General features: G+C 42.1%; 4 protein-coding genes across 10 annotated transcripts in view; 1 reads left to right on the top strand and 3 right to left on the bottom strand.

The window, feature by feature from the left end:
• Positions 1–10968, top strand: part of LOC6529971 (calcitonin gene-related peptide type 1 receptor) — a 28473-nt gene extending 17505 nt beyond the window's left edge. The window contains exons 2-11 of one of the 3 annotated variants that reach the window (XM_039372083.1): positions 487–703; positions 1108–1263; positions 3306–3412; positions 3512–3603; positions 4835–4961; positions 5063–5289; positions 5583–5759; positions 6088–6211; positions 9251–9379; positions 9647–10968. In XM_039372083.1, coding sequence (XP_039228017.1) covers positions 517–703; positions 1108–1263; positions 3306–3412; positions 3512–3603; positions 4835–4961; positions 5063–5289; positions 5583–5759; positions 6088–6211; positions 9251–9379; positions 9647–9721 — 1401 coding nt within the window. In that variant the 5' untranslated portion in view covers positions 487–516 and the 3' untranslated portion in view covers positions 9722–10968. The remainder of the gene's footprint in view (positions 1–486; positions 704–1107; positions 1264–3305; positions 3413–3511; positions 3604–4834; positions 4962–5062; positions 5290–5582; positions 5760–6087; positions 6212–9250; positions 9380–9646) is intronic. The other 2 variants (XM_039372084.1, XM_002090881.3) reach the window with 2 other exon arrangements.
• A 1426-nt stretch (positions 10969–12394) lies between these two features.
• On the bottom strand, positions 12395–18734 carry LOC6529974 (PDZ and LIM domain protein 7). Of its 5 annotated transcripts, none has more exons than XM_015196544.3 (6): positions 17934–18734; positions 15975–16126; positions 15774–15865; positions 13683–14446; positions 13401–13468; positions 12395–13330 (listed from the first exon to the last, which is right to left on the bottom strand). In XM_015196544.3, exons 1-6 carry the CDS (start codon positions 18138–18140, stop codon positions 13243–13245), a joined length of 1371 nt encoding a protein of 456 aa, XP_015052030.1. In that variant the 5' UTR covers positions 18141–18734; the 3' UTR covers positions 12395–13242. The 5 variants fall into 5 exon arrangements, with proteins under 5 accessions (XP_015052030.1, XP_015052031.2, XP_015052034.1 ...); XM_015196545.2 differs by lacking the exon at positions 17934–18734 and adding an exon at positions 16293–16310; XM_015196548.2 differs by lacking the exon at positions 17934–18734 and adding an exon at positions 16252–16297.
• Positions 18735–20410: 1676 nt separating this feature from the next.
• Positions 20411–21338, bottom strand: LOC6529975. The gene is made up of 2 exons (XM_039372786.2): positions 20660–21338; positions 20411–20610 (listed from the first exon to the last, which is right to left on the bottom strand). Exons 1-2 carry the CDS (start codon positions 21134–21136, stop codon positions 20608–20610), a joined length of 480 nt encoding a protein of 159 aa, XP_039228720.1. The 5' UTR covers positions 21137–21338; the 3' UTR covers positions 20411–20607.
• Positions 21339–22689: 1351 nt separating this feature from the next.
• LOC6529976 lies at positions 22690–23420 on the bottom strand. Its single transcript, XM_002090886.4, has one exon. The coding sequence runs from the start codon at positions 23325–23327 to the stop codon at positions 22929–22931; it is 399 nt and encodes a 132-aa protein (XP_002090922.1). The 5' UTR covers positions 23328–23420; the 3' UTR covers positions 22690–22928.
• Between the last annotated feature and the right edge of the window lie 237 nt (positions 23421–23657).

Genomic DNA, 23657 nt, shown 5'->3' on the forward strand with positions numbered 1-23657 from the left:
GTTTTTCGATTACTTAATTTATAATAATTTTATTATTTCCCAATTAAAAAACATTTTTTTTATAGCTAAGTTAATAATCCACTAGACCATTTATTTAACTAACTATTTATGCTTAACTACCAGTTGACAGTTTGTATTTCTTTTACCTATAGTAACATTATTTTGAAAAAATTTCACTTATTTTAGACTTCTGCATTTAATTAATAGCTGATGCAATCGCTTAAACTCAATTAAGTTACGCACATCTTCTGTGTAAAAAATCAATGCATTCGACCATAAATAATTCCGTTGCAATCAGTGCAAGAGTATTCAGTCGTGGAACTTTAATAGCGGCAAGCTGTTGGAAAACCAATTAAATTCCCCTTCAAATGGAGCGTAAAACGCAAAATACTTATGGTGGGGGCGGCACACATTCGCACACGCATTTATGAGCTTGGGAAAACCCATTTGATTGACTAACGAAACTTATTTGCTACTTTATTGCAGCGGACGCAGTGCAGCAGTTCCACGACGACCATGAGCGACCAGCTTGGCAACCCCAATGCAACATTCAGCGGCAGTGGAAGTGGCAGTGGCAGTGGCAGTGCAATTGGTGGCAGCAACGCCGCCGCCATAGCCGAAAGTGTGGCAGAGAGCGGTCCGGACTTCGATGCACTTCGGGCCGCCTGCGAAACGCGGCTAAATGCCAGCGGTCAACTGGCGGGTGAGTCGTGCACTGCGAGAAAATATGCAGTGCATATGGAAACTGCTTTATACAATTATTATTACCACAGTCTGGCCAGTTGTATAACACACACTAGTCAAATTTGTAATAAAACTTCTTTAAATTCGTTTTTATAAAGTTCAAAATAATTTTTGTACACTTTTTAGTCATTTGCAGATCATTAAAATATATTTTTATGACACACATCGCCTTTACTTAGGCAAAACAAAAAATGCAAACTGAAATTGCAGAACTAGTGAAATATAAGAATTCTTGTTTCATTACTACATTTTTGTCGCGTGCTTTACGTTCTGGCCAACTGCAATTTCGGCGTCCATTATGCACGAGTAACTTTAAATTGCTGACCTCTCCCTTCCCCTTTCCTTTGGCCCCTGGGCAAACAGGCTCCGAAGGACCAGGCGCAGGAGTAGGAGCAGGAGCAGAAGCAGGAACCCACTGCGCCGGCACCTTTGATGGGTGGCTTTGTTGGCCGGATACGGCTGTCGGCACATCCGCCTACGAACTGTGCCCGGAGTTCATCACGGGATTCGATCCAGCAAGTAAGTGCGCCGGGCTGTTGCTGAATTGTTTATTAAATTCCACAAAGCTACATCCGTTTCGGGGTCAGCTGGGGATCTGCATATGACACGAAAAAATATATATAGTATACCATGTACACATACATAGGTTACATAACGTGCCAAAGGGAAATGTGTTTGCACGAGGCAATGCGGTTGGTTGGGTTGGTGGGTTGTTTGGTAGTCGGGGATCTAGGTGGTATACCCTCTAATTGGGCTCATCCCTCAGCTCGTCGGTATATACACATAAATGGAACAGAAAATACGCTCGCAGCCAGGCCAAATCAATTGGAAACTTGTTATGTTTATGCTTTGATTTCGTGTCGTATGGAAACATCAGATATTCACAAAACCACACGGCTCCTTGCAGCTCCCTGGGCCACTAAATTATCCAAAAGAGCTCGACAAAATGCTAAAATGTTTCGCCTGATTTGGCACAATTTGCCGTAGTCTAACCGAAATCAAATGTAAGGCAGAAAACACGGCCAAATTGATTGAGGCTGCTGGGCAGAGTTGAAGTCAAATATGAGTATGTGCACAGGTATTTAAAGCTACTAAGGCGCCAAGCAAAGGGATTTAAGTTTTATTATGTTTGTCAATTATATATTTTTATTCATTAATCAGTGTTCTTGGCAAGGTGTTGATGACGGTCACAATGATATATGTATAACTAAAGAAGAAAACCCTTTGAATAGTTTGGCCAACTCATTGTCCTATCATTAGCATATCATAAATAAAAATATCAAAGGTGACTTGAATAATTTCTGAGCTTTCCGCAACACTGTGTGTATTTCATTTAATTTATAATTAGCAGATGAGTGCTATATAAATTAATCAACAGAATGGCCGAGCGCACAAAGAAAACTAATTAATTATGCTTGGCATACATATAAAAACGAAGCCACGCTCTACAAAATCATCATAAATGCGGATAAATATTTGAAGCAATTTATGGCATAAATCATGCGCTGCATGATAATTTGCATTAATGGTGTACAGCCAACTTAAACCTCAACCTCGTTTTGGCCATGACCAGGGCAACGAAAATAGCGAGAGTTGAATGACTTTTTTTGTTGTGACAGAGCGGCGAAAGCGAGGCGAGCGTCAAGAAAGTGCTACTTTTGCTACATTTAGCTTGTGGTTAGCTTGGCGCCACCCTCACTTTTATCCTTTTTGTACTTTTTTTTGGTTTTTTGCCTTGGGGGTCGCCGTCAGCTTGTACAAGATTATGTGCTTTGGCACTGCGCCGCCATTAACTTTTATGGCACTTCCGGTCGCCGGATGTCGATGTGGTGAGCTGCGGTCGAGAACTCACTCACCCCGCTTATCCCGCTTTCCCCACTTATCTGCCACACAGCGCGTATACGTGATTTTCTCCGTCTGCGTGCCAAACGGCGATAAATGGATTCTTGGCCAAAGATCATCGGTCGAACAGAACGGAAAAGGCAGAAATGGCGGAAAAACGAACGACCTGATAAAACTCACCTTCGAAGTTCCTTGCTAAAAATTCTCGAGTAATTTTTCGACAAGTGCCACTCCGTAAATTGCACTAGCAACTTGGTAATCCACAGTCGAACGGCACTTGACATGCCACAACCAATGTAAAGTTTTTGTCACGAACTTCGACTTGATTCGACTTAAAAACACACAGACGAGTCAAACAACAGAATGGTTATGCAATTCCAAATTAATATGGTTGCAAATTCCCATGCGAATCGCATTTCTTTTGCGGTTAACTTGGTGGCAGATGCAATAAATAATGGTTAATTCAATTGAATGCTCAGGCCGACCGCAAAATGTAAATATGAGCCAGAATATTTATCCAGTAGTCAATCAAAAAATCACACACATTTAGCAAGTGTAAATATTTGTGTGGTGCACAGGATGTCGAAATGTTTGCTAGAAAGCGCGGCAACGAATTAATCGCATATGCAATATTTATTGGGCAGGTGTAATAAGCAGAGCAAACAGCGCGGTTAATTATTTTTTATTTATCGCAAACTGACATTGCCTCCATTATGCAGGATATGCCCACAAGGAGTGCGGTCTCGATGGCGAGTGGTTCAAGCATCCGCTGACCAATAAAACATGGTCCAACTACACAACCTGCGTAAATCTCGACGACCTCGAGGTAAGCCGATCCCATAGACTATAGTTTATCCTTCATGCAACTAATTAATCGAAACACTATGTATCTGCCCACTTACATCTCTACACCTCTCTTCTTCAGTGGAGGCACAACGTGAATCTGATCTACGAGGTGGGCTACGGCACCTCACTGCTGGCCATTCTGCTGTCGTTGGCCATATTGGGTTATTTCAAGTGAGTATGGCAGAGGGCTTTCCACTCCTTCATCTTGGCCACAAGTTGACAGCTTGGCTGCTTGGCTTCTTAGCTGCTTGAGTTGGGAGCAGGGAAAACCACTCAAGGGTAATGAGGCTCGCTGGTGATTATATTGCGACTTATATTGAGACTTATGAGGACTGGCGCCAAAAGTGAAACTTGCCGATGGATGGATGGCAAACAAATGCGACAGTGGCTTAATCAACTGCCAACCTGGATGCTGGGCCCAAATGCTTATTGCACTCATTGCTCACTTAATGCGGCACAATTGACGCCGGAAATGGCGAAATGGGAAAATACATTGTGTCCCCTTCTCCTGGCGACTCGAAGCAGGATATCGATTAATTTCCCAGTGCCTGCAGACCAATTAGTGCTCTGCGTTTGTTTATCGCACATTCGGATGGAGCTGGGGCCCAAGGATAAAGGATAAGGGATAATGGATGTGCGGACAGAGGGGCGATCCCATAGACAGAACGGTTTTAAATTGTGTGCCAAAGGCAAATAAAATGGGGCCAGCGACGTGTGGGAATTCGGTCTGCCCTAAAAAAGTGAATAATTAAAAGTTTAATGACTGAGCATCGTGACCAACTGAATGGACCACTCCACCCTTAAAAGCACGCATTCCTCAAACAGCAACGATGAAAATACCAGAATTTCAATTCAAATAAAACTTAATTGCATAAAGGAAAATTAAGTCTTAGTGTTAGGGTATTTTAATAGAATAGAACTTTAAAAAAGTATAATTCTCATTTAATAATTGTATTGCCTAAACATTTTTTTAATACAACTCCCCTTTAAATTACCTTTGATAAAATATGAAAAAATAGTTTGTAATATAATTCCTGAGACAACAATTTACTAACCTACCGCTTCTGACGATACTTTTCCTAAAACTTAAGACATTATAAAGTAGTGAGGAGGATACCGAGAACAATCTAACCCATTGAATTAAATTGCCGAGACGAAATCAAATTAGATTCAGTTTGGCCAGATGTCAGCAATCAATGCAATTGAGCAAAGGAGAAACAGAAAATGGGAAATGAACTTTAGCCTTTTGGTCGCAGGACTTTTTCTGCCTCTTGCAGCCCTTTCGGAGCGGGGCCGAATGCAAATGGAGCCATAGACAAACTTGCAAATTTGGCCATAAAAACTTGCCACAAATTGACGGCTGATGTAATTCGATTCGCATATTTGTCTCTCGATTGAACAGATCCCTGAAGTGCGCCCGCATCACGCTGCACATGAATCTGTTTGCCTCGTTCGCTGCCAATAACTCGCTGTGGCTGGTCTGGTACCTGCTGGTCATGCCGAACTCGGAGCTACTGCATCACAGTCCGGTAAGTGGGCACACCTGGCGAATGCGTAATGGTGAATCAACCTCGGCTTTCAATTTCCAATTTCCGATTTCCATATTCCGAATACCATATTCCACACCCAGTTGCGCTGCGTGGCTCTGCACATCACGCTGCACTACTTCCTCCTGTCGAACTACTCCTGGATGCTCTGCGAGGGATTCTATCTGCACACCGTCCTGGTGGCCGCATTCATTTCCGAGAAGAGGCTGGTCAAATGGCTCATCGCCTTCGGCTGGGGCTCCCCGGCCATCGTCATATTCGTCTACAGCATGGCGCGCGGTCTGGGCGGCACGCCCGAAGACCATCGTCAGTAAGTGAATAATAAATAGCTACACCTCACACCGAAAGAAAAGTACGAATACCTACAATCATCAAAAGTGAATATATCAAAAGCATAAACAAGGAACAGGTTATAACCATAATGTGTTGTTGTATAATAGGTAATCTTATGATATTGAAACTGATTAAAATCAGTTTCATCAAGATTTCTCTGTGTAGTTGAAAGATTGCGTCTGTCGGCCGCTTGGCCAAATGCTAATCAAATCAATCAGCAATTCACCCACTGACTCATCTCGCATTCCTCCACCAACTTGCTTATTGCAGCTGCTGGATGAGCCAAACCAACTACGATAACATTCTGGTGGTGCCTGTGTGTATCTCCATGTTCCTGAACCTCCTGTTCCTCTGCAACATTGTGCGCGTGGTCCTTTTGAAGCTGAATGCCCCGGCAAGTATTCAGGGCAGCTGCGGTCCATCGCGAACGATTTTGCAGGCATTTCGGTAAGTTAGTCACCCCCTTTCATAAAACAAAACAAAACAAAACAAAAGAGAAGCAACTGGGGAGACTGAAACACTTACGAGTGTAAGCGAAGCTGAGAACTCTGGCCAACTGGCCCACGGGGCGAATGCGTAATTATATTTTGTTTCCCCTGTATTTAGAGTCCTCCTCGTGCAGCCGTCAGCTCTTTTATTGTTTATTCGCTCTGCACTTGGAAGTTGGGTTCATTTTACATTTTGAATTACGCATACGCCGCGTTGACTTGCATGTTAATACACGGCTGAGAAACGAAAACAAGGCATTATAATTCACCCTCTCATCCTGTTTTAGGGCCACGCTCCTTTTGGTTCCTCTGCTTGGCCTACAGTATATCGTAACGCCTTTTCGTCCTGCACCCGGACATCCCTGGGAGAATACATACGAAATCATCTCGGCGTTTACGGCCTCGTTCCAAGTAAGTAAAATGTTTTCCTTTCTGTTCTCGTTTATTTTTTCCTTTTTTTTTCGTTTTTTCTTTCCGGCTTTTGTTTTGCACGCTCTCATAAAATCACTTTACGACTCGGAGCTGGCTAAAAAGTTATGATGTTAGTTCGCCTCATGGTGCCATCCACCACTGGGAATGCAAATAAGCCAGAATTACTGGAATACCAAATACCAGAGCGAGCTCATTAGATCGGTTCGCTTTTCAAATCAATAATGAAAGTACACGCCATGTGAAATTCCCGCCATTGGCATTTCACTTGATCTCGGTTTATTAAATTGCTGGCCGAGATTGGAGCGAAGTTCCCCCTTGGAAAAATGTGGCAAGTTGAGCATGAAATGCACTCTCGCACACAGGAACTCGTAAAAGCAACTCGAGCTTGTCGCTCAGCCAAGTCAGTTTCGATAGACCACCATTTACACTTGGTTAACATATATTTCTTGGCCGCAACTTAAAGACAACTACGCGAAACTTCATCGAGCTGCGTTCCCTTCTTGTTTGTAGACAAGCCATAGAATCTTTTAGTTTATGTTTTCAGTTTGCAGTTCAAATGGTTTGCATATATTTGCTTGTTTTTTCACACGAAATGGTTTTCTACTACAGACTGTTGACATTACAGTTCCCGTGGAGCTAGAGGTGCATAAAGGTATGCCACAAAAATCTTTGCGTTCGATCTACACCCAATATAATCGGCTCAAAAGGCAGTCCAGCTAGACAACTTCACAAAACCCATTGAATTCATGAGCAGCCCTAAAACAACAGAGAAATCCATTATCTTGCTAGTAAACATTAAATCATCTTGAGTGCCAGTAAGCTGCAGTTGAGCCTTTCACAATTTTCTATAACTCGGCAACAGCACAATGACACCTCGTTTTGAGCCTCTTCGTCAATGCCAATCGATTGATGAAATCTTTTATTCGAGAGCTGAAAGCTTAAGGCCAGTCGCCTGGGACTTTTCCTTTGCATTTTCCTCTGTTCGTATTTATTCACTTTTTTTATTGGGTTGTTTTCCGTTGGCTTATTTGCTGCAAAGATGGCAAAGTTTTCCCGCTGAACTCGGTGGTTGCATATAATTTGGATTTATTGTGGCAACCGTGCTGATGATGTCGACAGTCGTAAAAGATTCCCCGCAAGTTTTCAGCTCCGGAAAGAATATCAAATAATTTTTGAGTTAGGTGCCGGGGGATTTGTATACGAGGGAAATGGAAAAGCCCGAAACTACTTAGTCAAAGACGAGAATTTATATGCATGTAAACGTGTTTATTTGGTTGTTTTGGTGCCGAAATGCGAAACTTGCTGCAATTGCCATTTGTCCGCTTGCGAGTTTTCCGCAGAGATTTTCCTCTGTTTTTCCCCCAAGAGCTTGTGGACATTTTGTATTTAGCAGATGTGTAGACTAAGCACGTTCTACTGTAATTGAATTAAAAACTTTCGCTTGGCAGAAAGCCAAAGTGGAAAACAAACGTCAGATGTCAACAGAATCGTATTATGAAATTCGCTTGGAATGCTCTCAACTTCTTGCCAAATATTTTAAATCAACTAATTGGCTTACTAAAGCTTCCTATTCAACAGGTTTTCCTAAAATTAAATAAAAATTCAGTGCTATTATAATAAACTTGTCTGTGTAATTCAGCAACGAAATAAAGGAAACTTTAGAAAAACGCATAAAATACGCTAAAAAAAACATTAATCCAGCTCAAACTTTATTCGGGTAGCACTCATAGTAAATGGCTTAAACTGCCAGACAAAGAGAGATAGTTCATCCGAAAGCTTTATAAATGGGACAACAGAGAACAGGAAGGCAACGCAAAAAACACAGCAAAATAGGTGGAAAAATTTAATAAAGCCAGATCGTGTTTATATTTGGGTAGATGTAGTACTAGTTGGCCATCCGTTCTGTGGTTGAACACATCCCGGAACCAACTACGCCAACTAAAACTACTAAATAAGGAAACAGCAACGGTTTACCCAACAATGCAGCTATACACAAATATGTAAATATGAACTCTGTTTTACAAATCGAAACATTTGACCTCATTTCGCAAGGAAAAAATTAAAATACATTTATAGAGGGATAAGAGTCCGTAGAGAAGGAGAATTTCATTCTGAAATGCACTGTACAATACAGATACACTGGGAGCAAGGAGAAAGTCTGCCAATTCGAGTAAAGACAATCAATTCTAGTCCTGGAAGAAGTGGTTCATTTGCAATCAAACAACAAATGTCTTCTTTGCAATATGCTGTGAGGTTATAAAACCCCATTTTGATTATGGAAAGGCAGCCAGAAACAGAGGAGTAAATGGATGGCAACTGTGGCTGATTGAGTTCATGATGGGTCTCCGTGAGTAGTGGCAATCAAAAGAATCCCCGCTCCGAAGTGCTAACCAGAAATCCAGGCGGCAGTCAATGCACGTACCCGGCCATACATTAAATATTTACATATACATATATATATATATATGGCCCCCACAAACGCCGCTTGCAACAATCAGGCAGAAAGTGGCAGGACAAATGTCAAACAGTGGGTTCGCATCGGTGTGGAGGAAGGAACGAAGGACTCACGGCCCGTTGAAGTGGCCGTCTGACAGGCGAAATGAATACTGAGCCATTTCGGTGGCAGGATGGTGGAATAGCCAAAGAAACAAGCAAAATTCTATTATGTATTGTATTAGGAGCGACTCGGGACAAACAAGAAAATGGAGATACACAAAAAGGGAAATGTCGCCTTTTGCTATACCCTGGAAAGCATTGTTGGTATACTAGCTGAGCTTTTAAACCTGTAACGTATATAATTATACTTGATCAGGGTCACTAGCCGAGTCGATCTGAACATGTCCGTTCGTCTGTCCGTCCGTATAGACGTTGAGATCTCGAGATGGGTAGCCACTGGTTATACCCAATTGCAGGGTACAAAGAGGGACTAAAGCGATGGACACTGCAATAAGGACAACTGCGATAAGCCGCCACGATAATTTGGACAGCCTGCTCATCATAGTTCCATTTTTTTTCCAGGGTCTGTGCGTGGCCACTTTGTTCTGCTTTTGCAACGGCGAGGTGATTGCCCAAATGAAGCGCAAGTGGCGGATGATGTGCTTCAGCAACCGACCACGGACCAATTCCTACACAGCTACTCAGGTCTCGGTAAGATTTGTACTAAAAGCTTCACACGCTTTTCTCCCATCCTTTCTCTCTGCTAATTTTGTACCACGGGTTACGGCGCGTATGAGTAATGCAGCAGCAGTAGCACACTTAAGCACTCACAGTTTATTGGCCTACAGATCCGAATTAATCGCATGCAACAAATAAACAAACAAAAAAATATATAAATCTAGCAATAAAAACAAAGAGAGACACAAGATAGTTACAGAAACCGACGCACCGTTGCCAACTGGCCAACCACCATGATAGCAAATTCTCAGTTCTTTTGATTGTAGTTCGTGCGCTGCGGACCGCCACTGCCAGGAGAGGAGAAGGTATGACTAAAGGACATGTCGGCCAAGCGACGCGCCTCCGCAGGACCCCAACACCACCATCCGCACCATCAAAGCCACCAGTTGTCCTCGGAGCAGCAGAGAGCACGCAGCCAGAGCCTGGCGAGTTCGTCGTCCTTCCTGGACGGCTGGCGTGACCGGATGCCGTTCCGGAAACGTCGCCAAACCATCGACCACTCCCGCCAGAGCCAGCCGCTCATGGAGGAGGGAGGAGAGACCGCTGGCCACGCCAAGTCCGCGCCAGGTGCCGCCGACAGGCCGACATTGATGACGACCATTGCGGAAGATGTTGCCGAGGCAGCAGCAACGGCAGCATCATCGCACGCAGCTGCAACATCCGACGCAGCAGCAACAGGTGTAAGTGGAGTGGAGGAGGGCCATCCCAATGGCATGGGCACTGTCATAGTTCGCATGGAGAGAGCTGGCCAACAGCACATGGCCGATGAGGCGCTTTAGGTTAATCTCTCGAGTCACACAACATCTCATAGTTTAAGCCACAGTTATACCAAAACCAAAACAGGTCAAGAACCCAAAAACCAAACCCCACCAAAAGCTACAGCCCATTGAACCCAGTTAGTATCGCCAGGCATGTTCCTTAATTATACCTCGAGTTTCTAAATAATTGAACGGGTGTCTAAAAGTAGACAGTGTCATTTTACATCAAATTTGCAAGGCACAGCTTTTAGATTTGCCATTGTTGTTAAATGTTCATACACTCTCAGCTGAAGCCTTTAAAATTCCGATTTCATTAGCTAAATTTACATTTCTGTTAAATTTGTATTGCATATTTTAAAGTCTACTTTGAGGCACCCGAGATATTGTTACGAATCTTGCGGAAAACTTCAAAGCACCCAGAATAAGTTCCTTAGCCAGCAAGGCTGATGTGTATTTTGCACCATGCTAAATGTTAAGTTTGAATAGTATAGACCGCAGTTCTCCTTGGTTTCCCTAGAATGCGAAATGCGAAATAAATTTCAGCCTTTTGCCGGCAACGGACCCACTTGAATGAGAACATATTTATTGTACCTATGAATGTAAGAATTTGCGTGGATATTAAATATCATTGTTGTCTTAAGTGTTAAGTGTATCCTAGGACTAGTGCCCCCCAAACTCCCTGCCCCCAAAAATATATATATACATATATCTCTCTCTCTCTCTGTGGTAAGCTGAGCTTTCTGGCAATCGCTTTTAATGTGTCTATGAATGTACGCAAATGTAATAAAATTTTAATTATATCTACGTATGCTATACATTTCCTCTGGTTCTTCTGGGTTCTGCTTGGTTCTGCTCTGCTAATTAGTCAACTTTCAGTTTGTTTAATGAATCTGGGGTACGTCTGTCAACAACAGCAACAAGAGCAACAACCTCAACCCAGTCCGGGCTCCGGACCTAATGCCCATTTAATGAATGCCATTTGAAGTTGGCCCTCCTCCGCTGCGCTTCGTCCCCATGGACGTTGGCCAGGTTATCCAGCCTGGTGATGAAAGCACAACAGGTGCTTCCGAATTCCATTTGAGCCAAACCTGTTTGTGCCACAACATGAAGCCTAATTTATATTTGTGTCTAACGAGAATTGCCGGGCTTCACTAAAAACAATGCTGAACTATTTTGAATTGGTACAATAGAGACGGGCAGTTTCACTTGGCTATTTGGGCAAAGGTGGGTGTGCAGCTGGTTACTACGGGTAAGTAATGCGGATTTACCTATTCACAGTGGAAGTTCCAGCTAATTTTCTGTCTGAAGGCGATGCCCTCACTTGTTTATTTTCATTCTTTCAAATATATAATTTAAAGCACCATAAAATGCATATAGTAATTTTAAATACTATTAAGATTCGCCAGATAAATGCCTAAATAAACTTTTATACAAATAGATTATACAAAAGTGGCCAACTAAGTTTAGACATTGCTAATTGATGGATGAGCAGAACGAAAAGGTATTCTCCTTTGCCTTTTAAGTCTGCCCACTGACTCTGAAATCCAGAGACTGTCAGCTATTCTCACGTAAACCTACCGAGTGAAACCGCATTCTGGCCCACCAGGACACTCCGCAGCAAACAAAGCTCATTGCAGTGCTGTCAACATTTGTTGACACTTATTGAGGACTTTCCGTTGAGTTCTGGCTCTGGTTTGGCCGTTTTCCGTTGGTGGTTTTCATAATGACGTCCCTGCAAGTGCCATCGGGTGGCAGTGGGCGGCAGTGGGTGGTGGAGGGTCCCTTTGGGTGGCTGTGATTGCGACTGCCACTTTGTTTGTATGGCAGGCACGTGTCCTCGCAGTTGCCCCATTGTGCGCTCTATGTTTTATGCATGTAAAGTGTGCGCGATAAGTGGCAGTTTCACAATGTGCACTATCACACTCCTGCCCACAGAAACTCATAATTCTGCAGATTATTCGCGCCCGGAAGCATAGTGAACACGATGCTGTGCTCAGCCCAGGTTGATATCGCTCATACGCCGCGTACGCCCGCCGGAGTAAACTTTTCTCATCAGCCAGCAGGCAAATGAGCTGTTTAATTCCCGAGCTGTTTGTTTTCCATGCTGCCATCGAATGCGAGCTTTGCAGAAGGGAAAACATTTACGTTGTGCATGCCAACAAGGCGCTTCATTCACTTAGCGACTCAATTTTGCTTAAGTGTTGTATTAAAGTTCAATAAATTCAAAAAATGTGTTGTAATTCTTTATTAAATTTAACTTTCAGCAATTAAATGTAGCTTATATAAGACCAGAAAAATATTTGAAACATGATACTATAAAACTTTAAATTTGTAATAACTATAAAATTCTTGAATAATTTGTATGTTAGCCTAGATTTTTGACCACGTCCCATAATACCAATTTAAAATCAAATAAAATTTAAAATAGAAACCTTTAGATGTATAAAAAGTGATCCAAACCAATCTAGAATGATACTACCCTTGCACGGGGTTCTAAAAATAAGAGTAAACTTCGAGGAACATTTTTTGGCACCGTCATCGTCCTTTTCCGTATCCTGCGTGACTCACAGGTCCTGCTGCTTTCGGAATAAGTGCATTGCGTTGGCCTTCAGATGGAATTTATGGTGCGGTGGGTCACAAATAATGCATAAACCTGGCCAAGTTGCAAGTGCCGGTTGAAGAGCTTGGCACTGGTCTAGTTTGCGTTTGGGTTTGGGCTTCGGCTTGGGTTTGGTTGCGGTTTTGTCTTGATTTTGAGTCTGCTTGCGTTTGACTTGGCAGTGATTTTTTTGGCATACGGCAGAGTGCACTTTAATTAAAAATTTTACCCGACTGAAAGGCTGGGTGTGAAGCGTGTTTGAATAGAGTTTCAAATACGCCCGGGTGTGCGGCTTTTAATTGAAGTGCTGCTGAAGTTGAGGCTGCTGTTGTCGCCTGTGTATTTGCATAATGAACTCAATTAAAAGTTGGCCACTTCACACCACCCTTCGACGTCGAGTTGTCCCCCTCTGAGGTTAAACTTAGTCTAATGGCAGGAACTGTTTAACATGGGTTTGACTCCTTGCTCCCTTCACAAATTCACTCCTTTTTGTCCTTGAGCAGCAGCTGCATTCGCTGCCCCACCAATCCCAGCGGCTTTCGTGGCACCAAATGGCAAGTGGATTGCCTGGAATGAATAGGGTTTCAATTTGGGGTACATACTCGTACATGGGCATGTGTCCTTATTCACCACTCACTTGTATATGATCTTTTCACGGTCTGCCCAGGGCCAGGATCGCTCCAGTTTGTCCAGCCTGAAAAGCAACTAAAAGAAGAGTTATGCTTTTATAAATATGCATAGGAGTATTGTATATTTGTAAAGCCGAAACGATTCTTAACAATATAGTTGCATTTTAAATGCCATACTAATTTGCAAATTGAAAGATCCCCTTAGAAAGTCCCCTTGCCAGACTTTGTAATCGCAATCGTTTAAAATCATCATAAATTACTGGCCTGATTGAAATATGCGGCGGCATTACCTTTTGTGTCTGCCCCTCGGCGGATTCTTGAGGCGGAGCCTTTGGAGTGGGCGTGGCTGGGCGCACCTTCACCGGCTCGGCTTCCAGGCAAGACTCCTTTGCCTGTGGCTGCTCCTGCCGAGGCACCTCCCTCGCCTGAGTTCCCAGTGTCAGTTCACCTTCGGCCTCGGCGTCGTTAATTCGCAGCTTGGGCACATTGCGGAGATTCCACGTGTAGGTAGTGTTCAAGAAGTCGCTGTCATCCTCGTCCTGGTCCTCGTCCTCTGTAGAAGAATACGTATCCGCGGCGGGGGTCGCTGGCAATTTCATGAAATACACCGTGCTGCCGGGCTCATCCTCATCGCCGGATTCTGTGTCATCGCTTGCCTCATTTGCCGGATAATTGGCTTCCGATGCATAATCCGATTCCGGCGTGACATCCTTCAGCAGCTTTGATTGCCTGGCACCTTTCGGAACATCCACATGCTCAGCATCCTCCTCCTGAACCAGCACCAAATCTTCCCCGTCACTGTCACTGTCACCTGCCTGTCCCCCTTTCCTCAGCTCAAAGTCAAGGGCATCCTCGTCGTAGGAGAACTTCCGCTGCACATAGGCCGTCTCCTCCTCGTCCTCATCCTCATCCACCTCCGATTCACTCATGCGGCCGAAATTCTGCGACACGGTGGCCAAAGTGGAGCACAGGATTTTGGGTATTTCGGCTATGGCAGACAACTTTCGCTGCATCTCCAGCAGACGCATCTCGATGGAGCTGGCTCGTATGCGTCCTAAATGGAATCCATTAGTGAGTAGAGGTATTTTGGGGGTTTCAAGGGGTTTCTTTTTATTAAAGCGACAAGGACAGACACGAAATATTCAAAATTATGTACAAGTGTAAAAGAGTTAGCGAACTCTACACAGAGGAAAAGCTGCATATAAATCAAGTCTATTTATTATCTAAGACATTAGTTTTGTATAGTAGATAATTTTGCGAAAGCAATGCACCTTAGATAGATAAATGTATCCCTATCTTTCTATCTCGAAAAATATTCAGCTAGATATTATGTATAAAGAAATACGATTTCAAAATGTTTACTGCGCACATCAACAAAACATTATTTCTCATATTGGTGGGTAGTAAAATCTTTTGACTGGCATTTTTTCACAGTGCAGGTGTAGGGATGCGGCAGCTTCTGCTGCCAGGGATAAGCCGGTTAGCTGGGTGAACGGCTCCTCACTTGGCCTTGGAGGCGCTGGGCAGGGCCATCAACATGTTCTCGATGGTGTTCGTGCGCAGCTCCTGGTTGTCGCCCACCTCCGCGAAGAAGCGCCGGATGTTCCGGATGATGCGATGGTGGGGCAGCTCCTGGATCGCGGAAGGATTACACGGGGAGGCGATGGAGAACACGGCGGAAAGTGGGAGAAGGGAAAAACGGAATGTGTTAATTTCGATGGCAGAGTTGTTGGCATGCAATCGTGTGGTTGGTTCACCTGCTCCTCCTCGTCGGACGACTCGTCCTCGCTGAGCTCAATGACCACCTCGTTGCCCTCGTCGTCCAGCTGCGTTTTGGTTTTCTTTTTCTTGGGCTTCGGCGGCTCCGGGGGGTCTTGCCACATTATCGGATGCCAACAACGCGAGCCAAGCAGGGGGGTTGGGGTGAAGTCTACAAAAAGATACAAAGCCAAGTGAGTTCGGGGCTACACAGGAAACAACTTGGGACTGTAAAACCATTTTACATATGGACAACAATTTTAAAGTAATTCGGATAGGCACGGTTTACATTAAAAACAAGTAATTTGGATCGAAGCAGTTAGAAAATGAGTTATATATTTTAGCACATTTCAGCACTTTTAAAAAGTTTTTTATCATTACTAAGTTTCATTGAATGTATCACTAATATATTTTTTATTGAGAATAACTATAAACTACATTAGTATCTTCTGTATAAAGTGAAATTTTCCTAATTACTTATAAAACACGTGGCACATTATTAATATCACTTGGTAGTATTGAAAAGAACAACATTTTCACACCACATTTCTGTAAGTAATCAAGGAATGGAGCTGGAGGCGAATGAACTGATTTGGGAACCCATGCAAAAAGTAAGTACTCACCACTTGGCGGCGGCAAAGGCTTTGGAACCCGCATCACAATCGACTTCTCCTCTCCGGCCTCGAACTGGCCCATGGGATCGTCCTCCTCCATGCTGCGGGGGAGATGGACAGCAGACAGTAGTTTGCTCATTACATAAGTTAAACGGCCTGAAAGCCTCCCAGACGCACCGCAAGCCAGCAAGTGCATCTGGGGCAACCTACTTGCGCAGCAGGAAATGTATCTTCTTGGGTGTCGAGTTGATTTTCTCGTGGGCCTGGGACAGCGTCAGCTGCGAGGCGTCCTCCTCGTTGATCTCGAGTATGATGTCGCCCAGGCGAATGCCCGCTTTGTCGGCCAGGCCGTTGGGGGTAACCTGCAAGGACCACAAGGATGTCGATTGAAATCGAGAGCGATGCGATGCGATGCCTATGCCGATACCAAAAGCGAAAGCGAATGCGAAAGCCCGGCAGCTCCTTTCACTTTCAGCAAAAACCGCACCGTGCGAGCTTCGAGGCGCAATTGAATGGATATCTGCGTACTTTGAGTTTAGGTTCAGAAAATATACGCGATGCGCGAACGACAGATACAGATGACATGTATACGAGATGAGCTAACTGAACGGCTGCTCCCAAAAGAAAATGGCCCAAAAATAATGAAAAAACAATAACATCTAAAAGCAACACAGACACAATGCGTTGTTCTTAAACATGGCGGAATGGACTTGGTGGGTACCCTTTAATAAACGTATCATGGAAAATATAAATAAAACTGGATGAGTAATCATGTAGTTCCAAAGTATTGTAAAATTGTAAGAATTAAGAAACAATGAAACAAGTTGAGCTCAAATAAAACAAATAATACTTATAAAGGAGTACATATAGTTAGGTACAAATAATCGGCATTTTCCTTATGGAAACTACTTATGCATAGGGTTCATCAAACTCTTTAAATGTCCCCTAAATTGACTTGAAATCAAAAATAAAACAAACAAAAAACAACGACTGATATTTTTCTTAAAGACTAAACGCGAAACGTCAAAAGTAAAATGTTGCACAAACGCCAAAAGCAATACTAATAGTTTCGCCTTATGGGAAATCAGTTTGCATACATATGAGATACAGTGCGTCACATTTTTGTAGGGTTTCTTTATAATAACAATATATATAGTTAGGATATCGATATCTAATACATTATTATAGCAAAGAGATTTTTCCATTTGCATATGACTCTTTAAATACTTTTATTGATTGTTATACTTTAATCATTGTTATATCGTGTGCTTGGATACATATATTTTATGACAGCCAACGTATTTATTTTGTGTATGAGGGGAAGGGGTGCTCGGCTAACCCAAATATTGTACATTCACTCGAGACTCAAGTGGGCCAAAAAGAGCAAAAAAGGGGAGACGAGACAGGCCAACTAAAAGGCTAGAAAAGACTCGAAGACTGAGCACAGAAGACAGAAGACGGGGCGCGGCAGGTGCAGATGCCAGAAACAATAAAATGCTAGCTTCTATGTGCTGGCAGCCAATTTGCATTCGATGCGACTTCGTCATAGCATAATTGGAATTCAAATTTGACTTGGTTTGGTGGGTTGGGTTGTTGTCGTTCTGGCTCGCAATCAAAAAATTGGAAACAATGACGAAACAGCAGTTGCAGCGGAAAAGAGCTACAGTGGGAACTACTGCAAGTGTAACTTGCTCCAGTTAATTATAGCTTAAAGTGGAATTAAACAAATATTATATATGTTCAGCAGTCCTGTTCCTGAAAATTCTCTTTAATTAAAATTATGATGTATTAAAATATATCATAAACTTGGAATGAATTAAGCAATATTTTCTTATTCACCAGTAGTAGATCAGCAAAAGTTGTAAATAAAGTACAAAGTACCTTTATTCGGTATTTCTTAATTAAGAACGAAGTAAAATGGGAAATTTATTCATCTTGGGACATTTTTGAGTTATGTACTTTTGAAATTTATATTTGCTTCACTGCCACTTAACATTTAATAAATATTGTTTTCCCCTCCTGAAATGGATACCCAGAAAAACAGTTCAGCTTAAATGCCTTTCCTACAATTTGCAATGGCTTTAGGTTGACTGTATCGATATAATTGTAAGGCTGGCACCAGGTGGCCTCGTTCCCAGGGGCGAACCACCCCCATGGAGTATAACTCACCTGGAAGACTGTCAGCGGCATGTGGAACTCCGCTCCGCCGGTTATGAGGAATCCCCACCGGCTGTCGTCCTTGGTGGCGTACGCATCGGAGTCGACATCGAAGGCGGGATAGCCGTCCGTGTCGCCGATGCCGCAGGACACCTTGATGATGGGCGCCTTCGCCTTGGACTCCGGCACGGACCATAGCAGTCCCAGTGGTTCCGGCATTCCGGCTTTGTTTACCTGTACTCTTGCGAAGAGATACCGGATCTCTTTCTATCCGCTGGTTTTATTTATAAATTCGCACTCTTGCCGGCGGCACTCTTGCTTTTCTATTCTATCTTTCTACTTTTACAAGTATACTCGTATCGCTCTTTTTTCGCTGCGAAAGTTTTGTTGCTCTTTTCCCAATCGCTTGTTTGCGTTCGCCTGTCAAAATTCCGCCCGTGCAAAAATATTACTCGAATTTTGCCGGCTTTTCGACACAACCTGAAACTCAGTTACTTTCTATTCAAACTTTCGATTCAAACTGCAGGAACCAGTTGAATGCCTGAACTTTGGGCAATTGTGCGTCTTATATAATCAGCAGTCACGCATTGCACAACCCCAATCTCATTAAATCTTGGTCTGTAAAGTGGTAAAAAGTACGGAAACTCCACAAATTTTTGAATTACCGAGACCACGACTATGAGGGATAATTATGGAAAATGTATTTAACACTTTTTTATGCCTGCTGTCTGGTTGTTCCTTTTTTACTTTGTGGCTTCTCTTTCACTTCCACACGACTGCACTCGACTTGGGCAACTAAAATAATTTTCGAGAAGTTTTCCTTTGTGGCTGCATCTTTTCCATTTTCCCCATTCTCTCTCGGTCTTTTTTCCTCTGCTCCTCTTGGTCTGTTTTTCCTTTTTTTAGATTATTCTTGCATTCTTTGTTGCTTTTTTCGACAAGTGGAAGCGTTTTTTGCAACTGATTAAAGATATTCTCAAACATTCAAGTTTAAATTAATAAATGCATGTGGCATTGAAAGTAACCTCTCTTTTTAAGCTATAATTCATTGCACAACTATTAATTAAATCTACGCAAGCAAGCTAGTTTAAGTCAAGAATAGTAGATGGCACTTCTGATGGGAACTGTAGAGGAAATAACAGATGTTAACCTTTTAAATTTGTATATGACATCAATACTCAAAAATGTACTTTTAATAAGCTAGGCAAAATCAATAATTATCTAAATGCTTAAGCATCCGACTCATATACATATATACTATTTATTATACATTCTACCTGTTACTCGTACATAATTTTCCATGAATCCAGTTACTCTACAAGAGTAAAACAAGAGAGAACGCTATAGTCGAGTTCCCCGACCATCTGATACCCGTTACTCAGCTAGTGGAAGGGAGAAGAAGGGTCTTAAACACAGTTTTTGGCGGTTTGTAGGCGTTGTAGTGGGCGTGGCAGAAAGTTTTTTGGCAAATCGACAGAAATTTACAAGACCATTACAAAAATGAAAAAACATCAAAACATTTTTCAAAAGTGTGGGCGTGGCAGTTTTGGGCGGTTTGTGGGCGTTAGAGTGGGCGTGGCAATCAACAAACTTGCGCTGCGTCTATGTCTCTGGAGTCTGTATGCTTAATCTCAATTTTCTAGCTTTTGTAAATCCTGAGATCACAGCGTTCATACGGATGGACAGACAGACGGACAGACGGACATGGTCATATCGACTCGACTATTGATCCTGATCAAGAATATATATACTTTATATGGTCGGAAACAATTCCTTCTGCCTGTTACATACTTTTCAACGAATCTAGTATACCCTTTTACTCTACGAGTAACGGGTATAAAAAGAGTATGAAAATAGGGCCATGCTCACAGACAAAGCATTCCGCTTGTCAAATAAGCAACAATGGAAATCAGAGTTCCATGTGTGGGAAATTTCAGGAGAAAGGCCCAAAAAATAGCATACACCTGTCAGAAAAATCTCGATTAGCTCAGGGACAACTGCAAATGTAGATATGGCAATGTGTGTGGCATGCCTGTTTCAGGAATAGTTCGTACACATTTTCTTGGAGTGGTCATAAAAGAGTGAACAAAACGTGCCTTATCAGCCGCAAAGCACCAACAACCACAAATGGTGACAAACGAAGAAACAAAACTGTAGGCAAATTTGCAAACCAAGTTTTCAATATCCCAAACGTCGTAAAAGGCGCAAAATGCAGATGACACGAATCACAAAAAGGCTCTTCGCAAAACAGAAATTTGTTTGGAGTACAGCATAGCTTTTTGTACAGAAACCAGAGAACAACCGAACTATCAGATACCCAATACACAGCTAGCATAAAAATCATCATAAATATCGGTAAAAAATGCCAAGATTTTATATAATACTTCAGAATAATTGAAACATATTTGAAAAAAAGGGATGACCAAAGTGGTTTAGCAAATGAATAGAAACTAACCCGGATACTTAAACTTCGCACTCCAAACTCCGCATTAACTATAACATTTTATCTTGTTGCTATTTATTTGTAAATATGTAAATTTGTTAATAGCTAACAGAGTTTTACAAATCATATTCAGAATGTAAGATTCTTTTTAAGTTCTCATTAGTACATCATAAATTTAGGAACTTCGTGATAAGAATGGTGTTACTGATAATGCAGAAGATGACTAATGGGCCAGGGGTGACATTACTGGGGGAAAGAAATTTCATAGGAATTTTTGGAATTTTATTTGTCTCTATTTAGAAGTGGGATTTTTTTTAGGTAAGTCGTTACAAATTGCGTACATATCAGGTATTTCAATTCTAGAACTTATGGTACTACCTTTTTCCAACTCGCTAAAGTCTGCATCTGGGCAAATAGTGGCCAGGAGATATAAGTTCCTGTACCTCACAGCCGACCTGCGCCTTCTGACAGCGGGCTCCACTGGTTCCTGGGAGTCTATAATGAGTTTCTGTTCCTCCCCCGAAGAAGATTCCATTGAGCTGTCCATACCATCGTGAACTTCCTCATTGACGCCATCCGTGAGCTCCTCAGAATTGCTGCTACTAGTGTCCTTTGCAGCTCGCTTGCTGATACTGTGCAGCTGCTCCTCCGATAGGTGATTATACTCAGAATTCTCGAATAAATCATAGGTGATATCCTTATAAGTTAAGCAATTAAATGCCCCACTTAGCACAATGCCCGACATAAGGAGCAGCAACACAGATCGATGCATTTCGGTAATCCTTTTATATCCTGGCAAACTGTATTCCACTAGCTTCCTCGGTGTGTTCTCCTCACTGAGACCGATTTTTTCGAACTGATTCTGACCAAGTACACACGTTAACCGCGAAACCTCAACGAATGTGCTATCGCCTCCTCGGCGATTATGTGATTATAGACTCAAATTCAATTGTGCCAGTCAGATAGCGGGTCTCAATAATAGACTCTTTATGATACACATCATTGAAACAGACGCATTTAGTCCATTAAAAACGTCAGTTAAGCAAAATTTGACTGGCAAAACTAAAAAAGCGTAGTTTCATTGCCTAAACCATTTCGTTTTAGGTGGGCTAATTTCGAAAAGCCTTTCAAATAATGAGAACAAGTTGATGATAAATATTCAATATTATGGTAAAATTGATTGTGAAAATAAGTAACAAGGTTTTGAAACTAGTGAGATAGGCACATATTTCATCATGCTGATTCTAAAATTATTTAAATATGTATTAATCAATACAAAACAAAGTATGTGCGCAGCTTAAGAATCATATTTTTTTCTTCCTGGGAGCAGTCTTCTACCCACTTAAATATAATTTTTTTATTTTTTTAAATTATGTAATTGCCTTTTCAAATATATAAATCAACTTAATCAAACTCAGCCTTTACAAAATATTAATAATTTCGGGACTTTTCGTTACACATTTTGTGCTACAGATAATAAGGATAAGTAAGGGGGGTTCGGGGTGCACTGTTATTTCAATGAACAAACCTGTAGTTCCTGAGATCTTGACGTTCATACGGACGGACAGACGGACGGACAGACGGACGGACAGACGGACGGACAGACGGACGGACAGACGGACATGGACAGATCGATTTAGCTATTGATCCTGATCAAACATATATATACTCTATATAGTCGGAAACGCTTCCTTCTGCCTGTTACATACTTTTCAACGAGTCTAGTAGAGTTCTAGTATAGGGTATAACAAACAACGTAGACTTAAACTTTGCCATGCTCACAGGCAAATATTTCGTCAAATAAACAACAATGGAAATCAGAGTTTCATTTGTGGGAAAAATTCAGTATAAAAGGCCCAAAAATGTGGCACACACCTGACAAAAAAATTTCGATTAGCACAGGGAATACTGCAAGTGTGTCATATTGTGTAACATATGCATGTTTCAGGAATAGTTCAAGCATTTTCTTGGGGTGGTCATGAAAGAGTGAACAAAACGTGCCTTATCAGCTCCAAGAGTCCAAAGACAACAAATGTGGACAAACAAAGGCACCAAACCTTAGGCAAAATTTGAGATCCAATTTTTCAATATTCCAAAACATCAGAAAGGGCGCAAAATGCAGATGAAACGAATCAGAAAAAGGCTCGTCACATAACATGAATTCGTTTGGCGTACATGCTCTAGTCAAGTGCCTCGACTATCAGATACCACAGCTAGTAAGAGGGCCAAGGAAAAATTTTAAAATTATTCTTAAATATCGATAGAAAATGACAGTTCGCTCATTAAAATTTTAACATTTTTTTAGGCTTGTAAGTTAACGCAGCGTTTTACAAATCATTCCAGGAAAGTAAGCTTTATATTTAGTTCTCATGAGTACATCGTTAATTTAAAATCGTAAATAAACATAAAAAATGACCGTTGGCCACTTTGACGACTGCTGTCGTGATAACGATGGTGTTACTGATAAGGCGAATGACTAATGGGTCAGGGGTCACATGCCTGGGTAAAAGAAATTTCATAAGAATTTTGTAGCTTTGGGAATTTTTGGAATTTTTGTTTTTAATTTAGAAGAAAGAATGTTTTCTAGGTAAGTCATTACAAATCGCATACATATCACGTATTTCAATTCTAGAACTTATGGTACTTCCATTCTCCAACTCGCTAAAGTCAGCATCTGGGCAAATATGGGCCAGGAGATATAAGTTCCTGTACCTCACATCCCCCGAAGAGGATTCCATTACGCTTTCCATATTATCGCGTACCAGCTCATCGACACCATCCGTGAGATCCTCAAAGGTGCTGCTACTAGTGTCCCTGGCAGCTCGCTTGCTGATAATTTGTTCGACACCGCTGTACAGCTGCTGCCCCGATAGGTGATTATAATCAGAATCCTCGGAGTCCAAAGAACTTGCCACACCTAGCACAATGGCCGACATAAGGAGCAGCAACACAGATCGACGCATTCCGGTAATCCTTTTATATCCTGGTAAACTGTATTCCACTGGTTTCCTCGGTGTGTTCTCCTCACTGAGACCGACTTTTTCGAACTGATTCTGACCAAGTACACACGTTAACCGCGAAACCTCAACGAATGTGCTATCGCCTCCTCGGCGATTATGTAAATTACGTAGGTTGAAACAGAAGAGCCTAGTCCCTTAAAAAAGCCACGTAATGCACAATTTGACTTACACAACTAAAAAGGCGTAGTTTCCTTACCCGTACCATTTCAGTTTTAGTTGGGTCAATTTCCAAATGCCTTTTAAATAATGAGAACAAGTTGATGATAATGGTTC

Source organism: Drosophila yakuba, chromosome 2R (assembly GCF_016746365.2).
Source record: "Drosophila yakuba strain Tai18E2 chromosome 2R, Prin_Dyak_Tai18E2_2.1, whole genome shotgun sequence".
NCBI classification, from domain to species: Eukaryota; Metazoa; Arthropoda; class Insecta; order Diptera; family Drosophilidae; genus Drosophila; species Drosophila yakuba.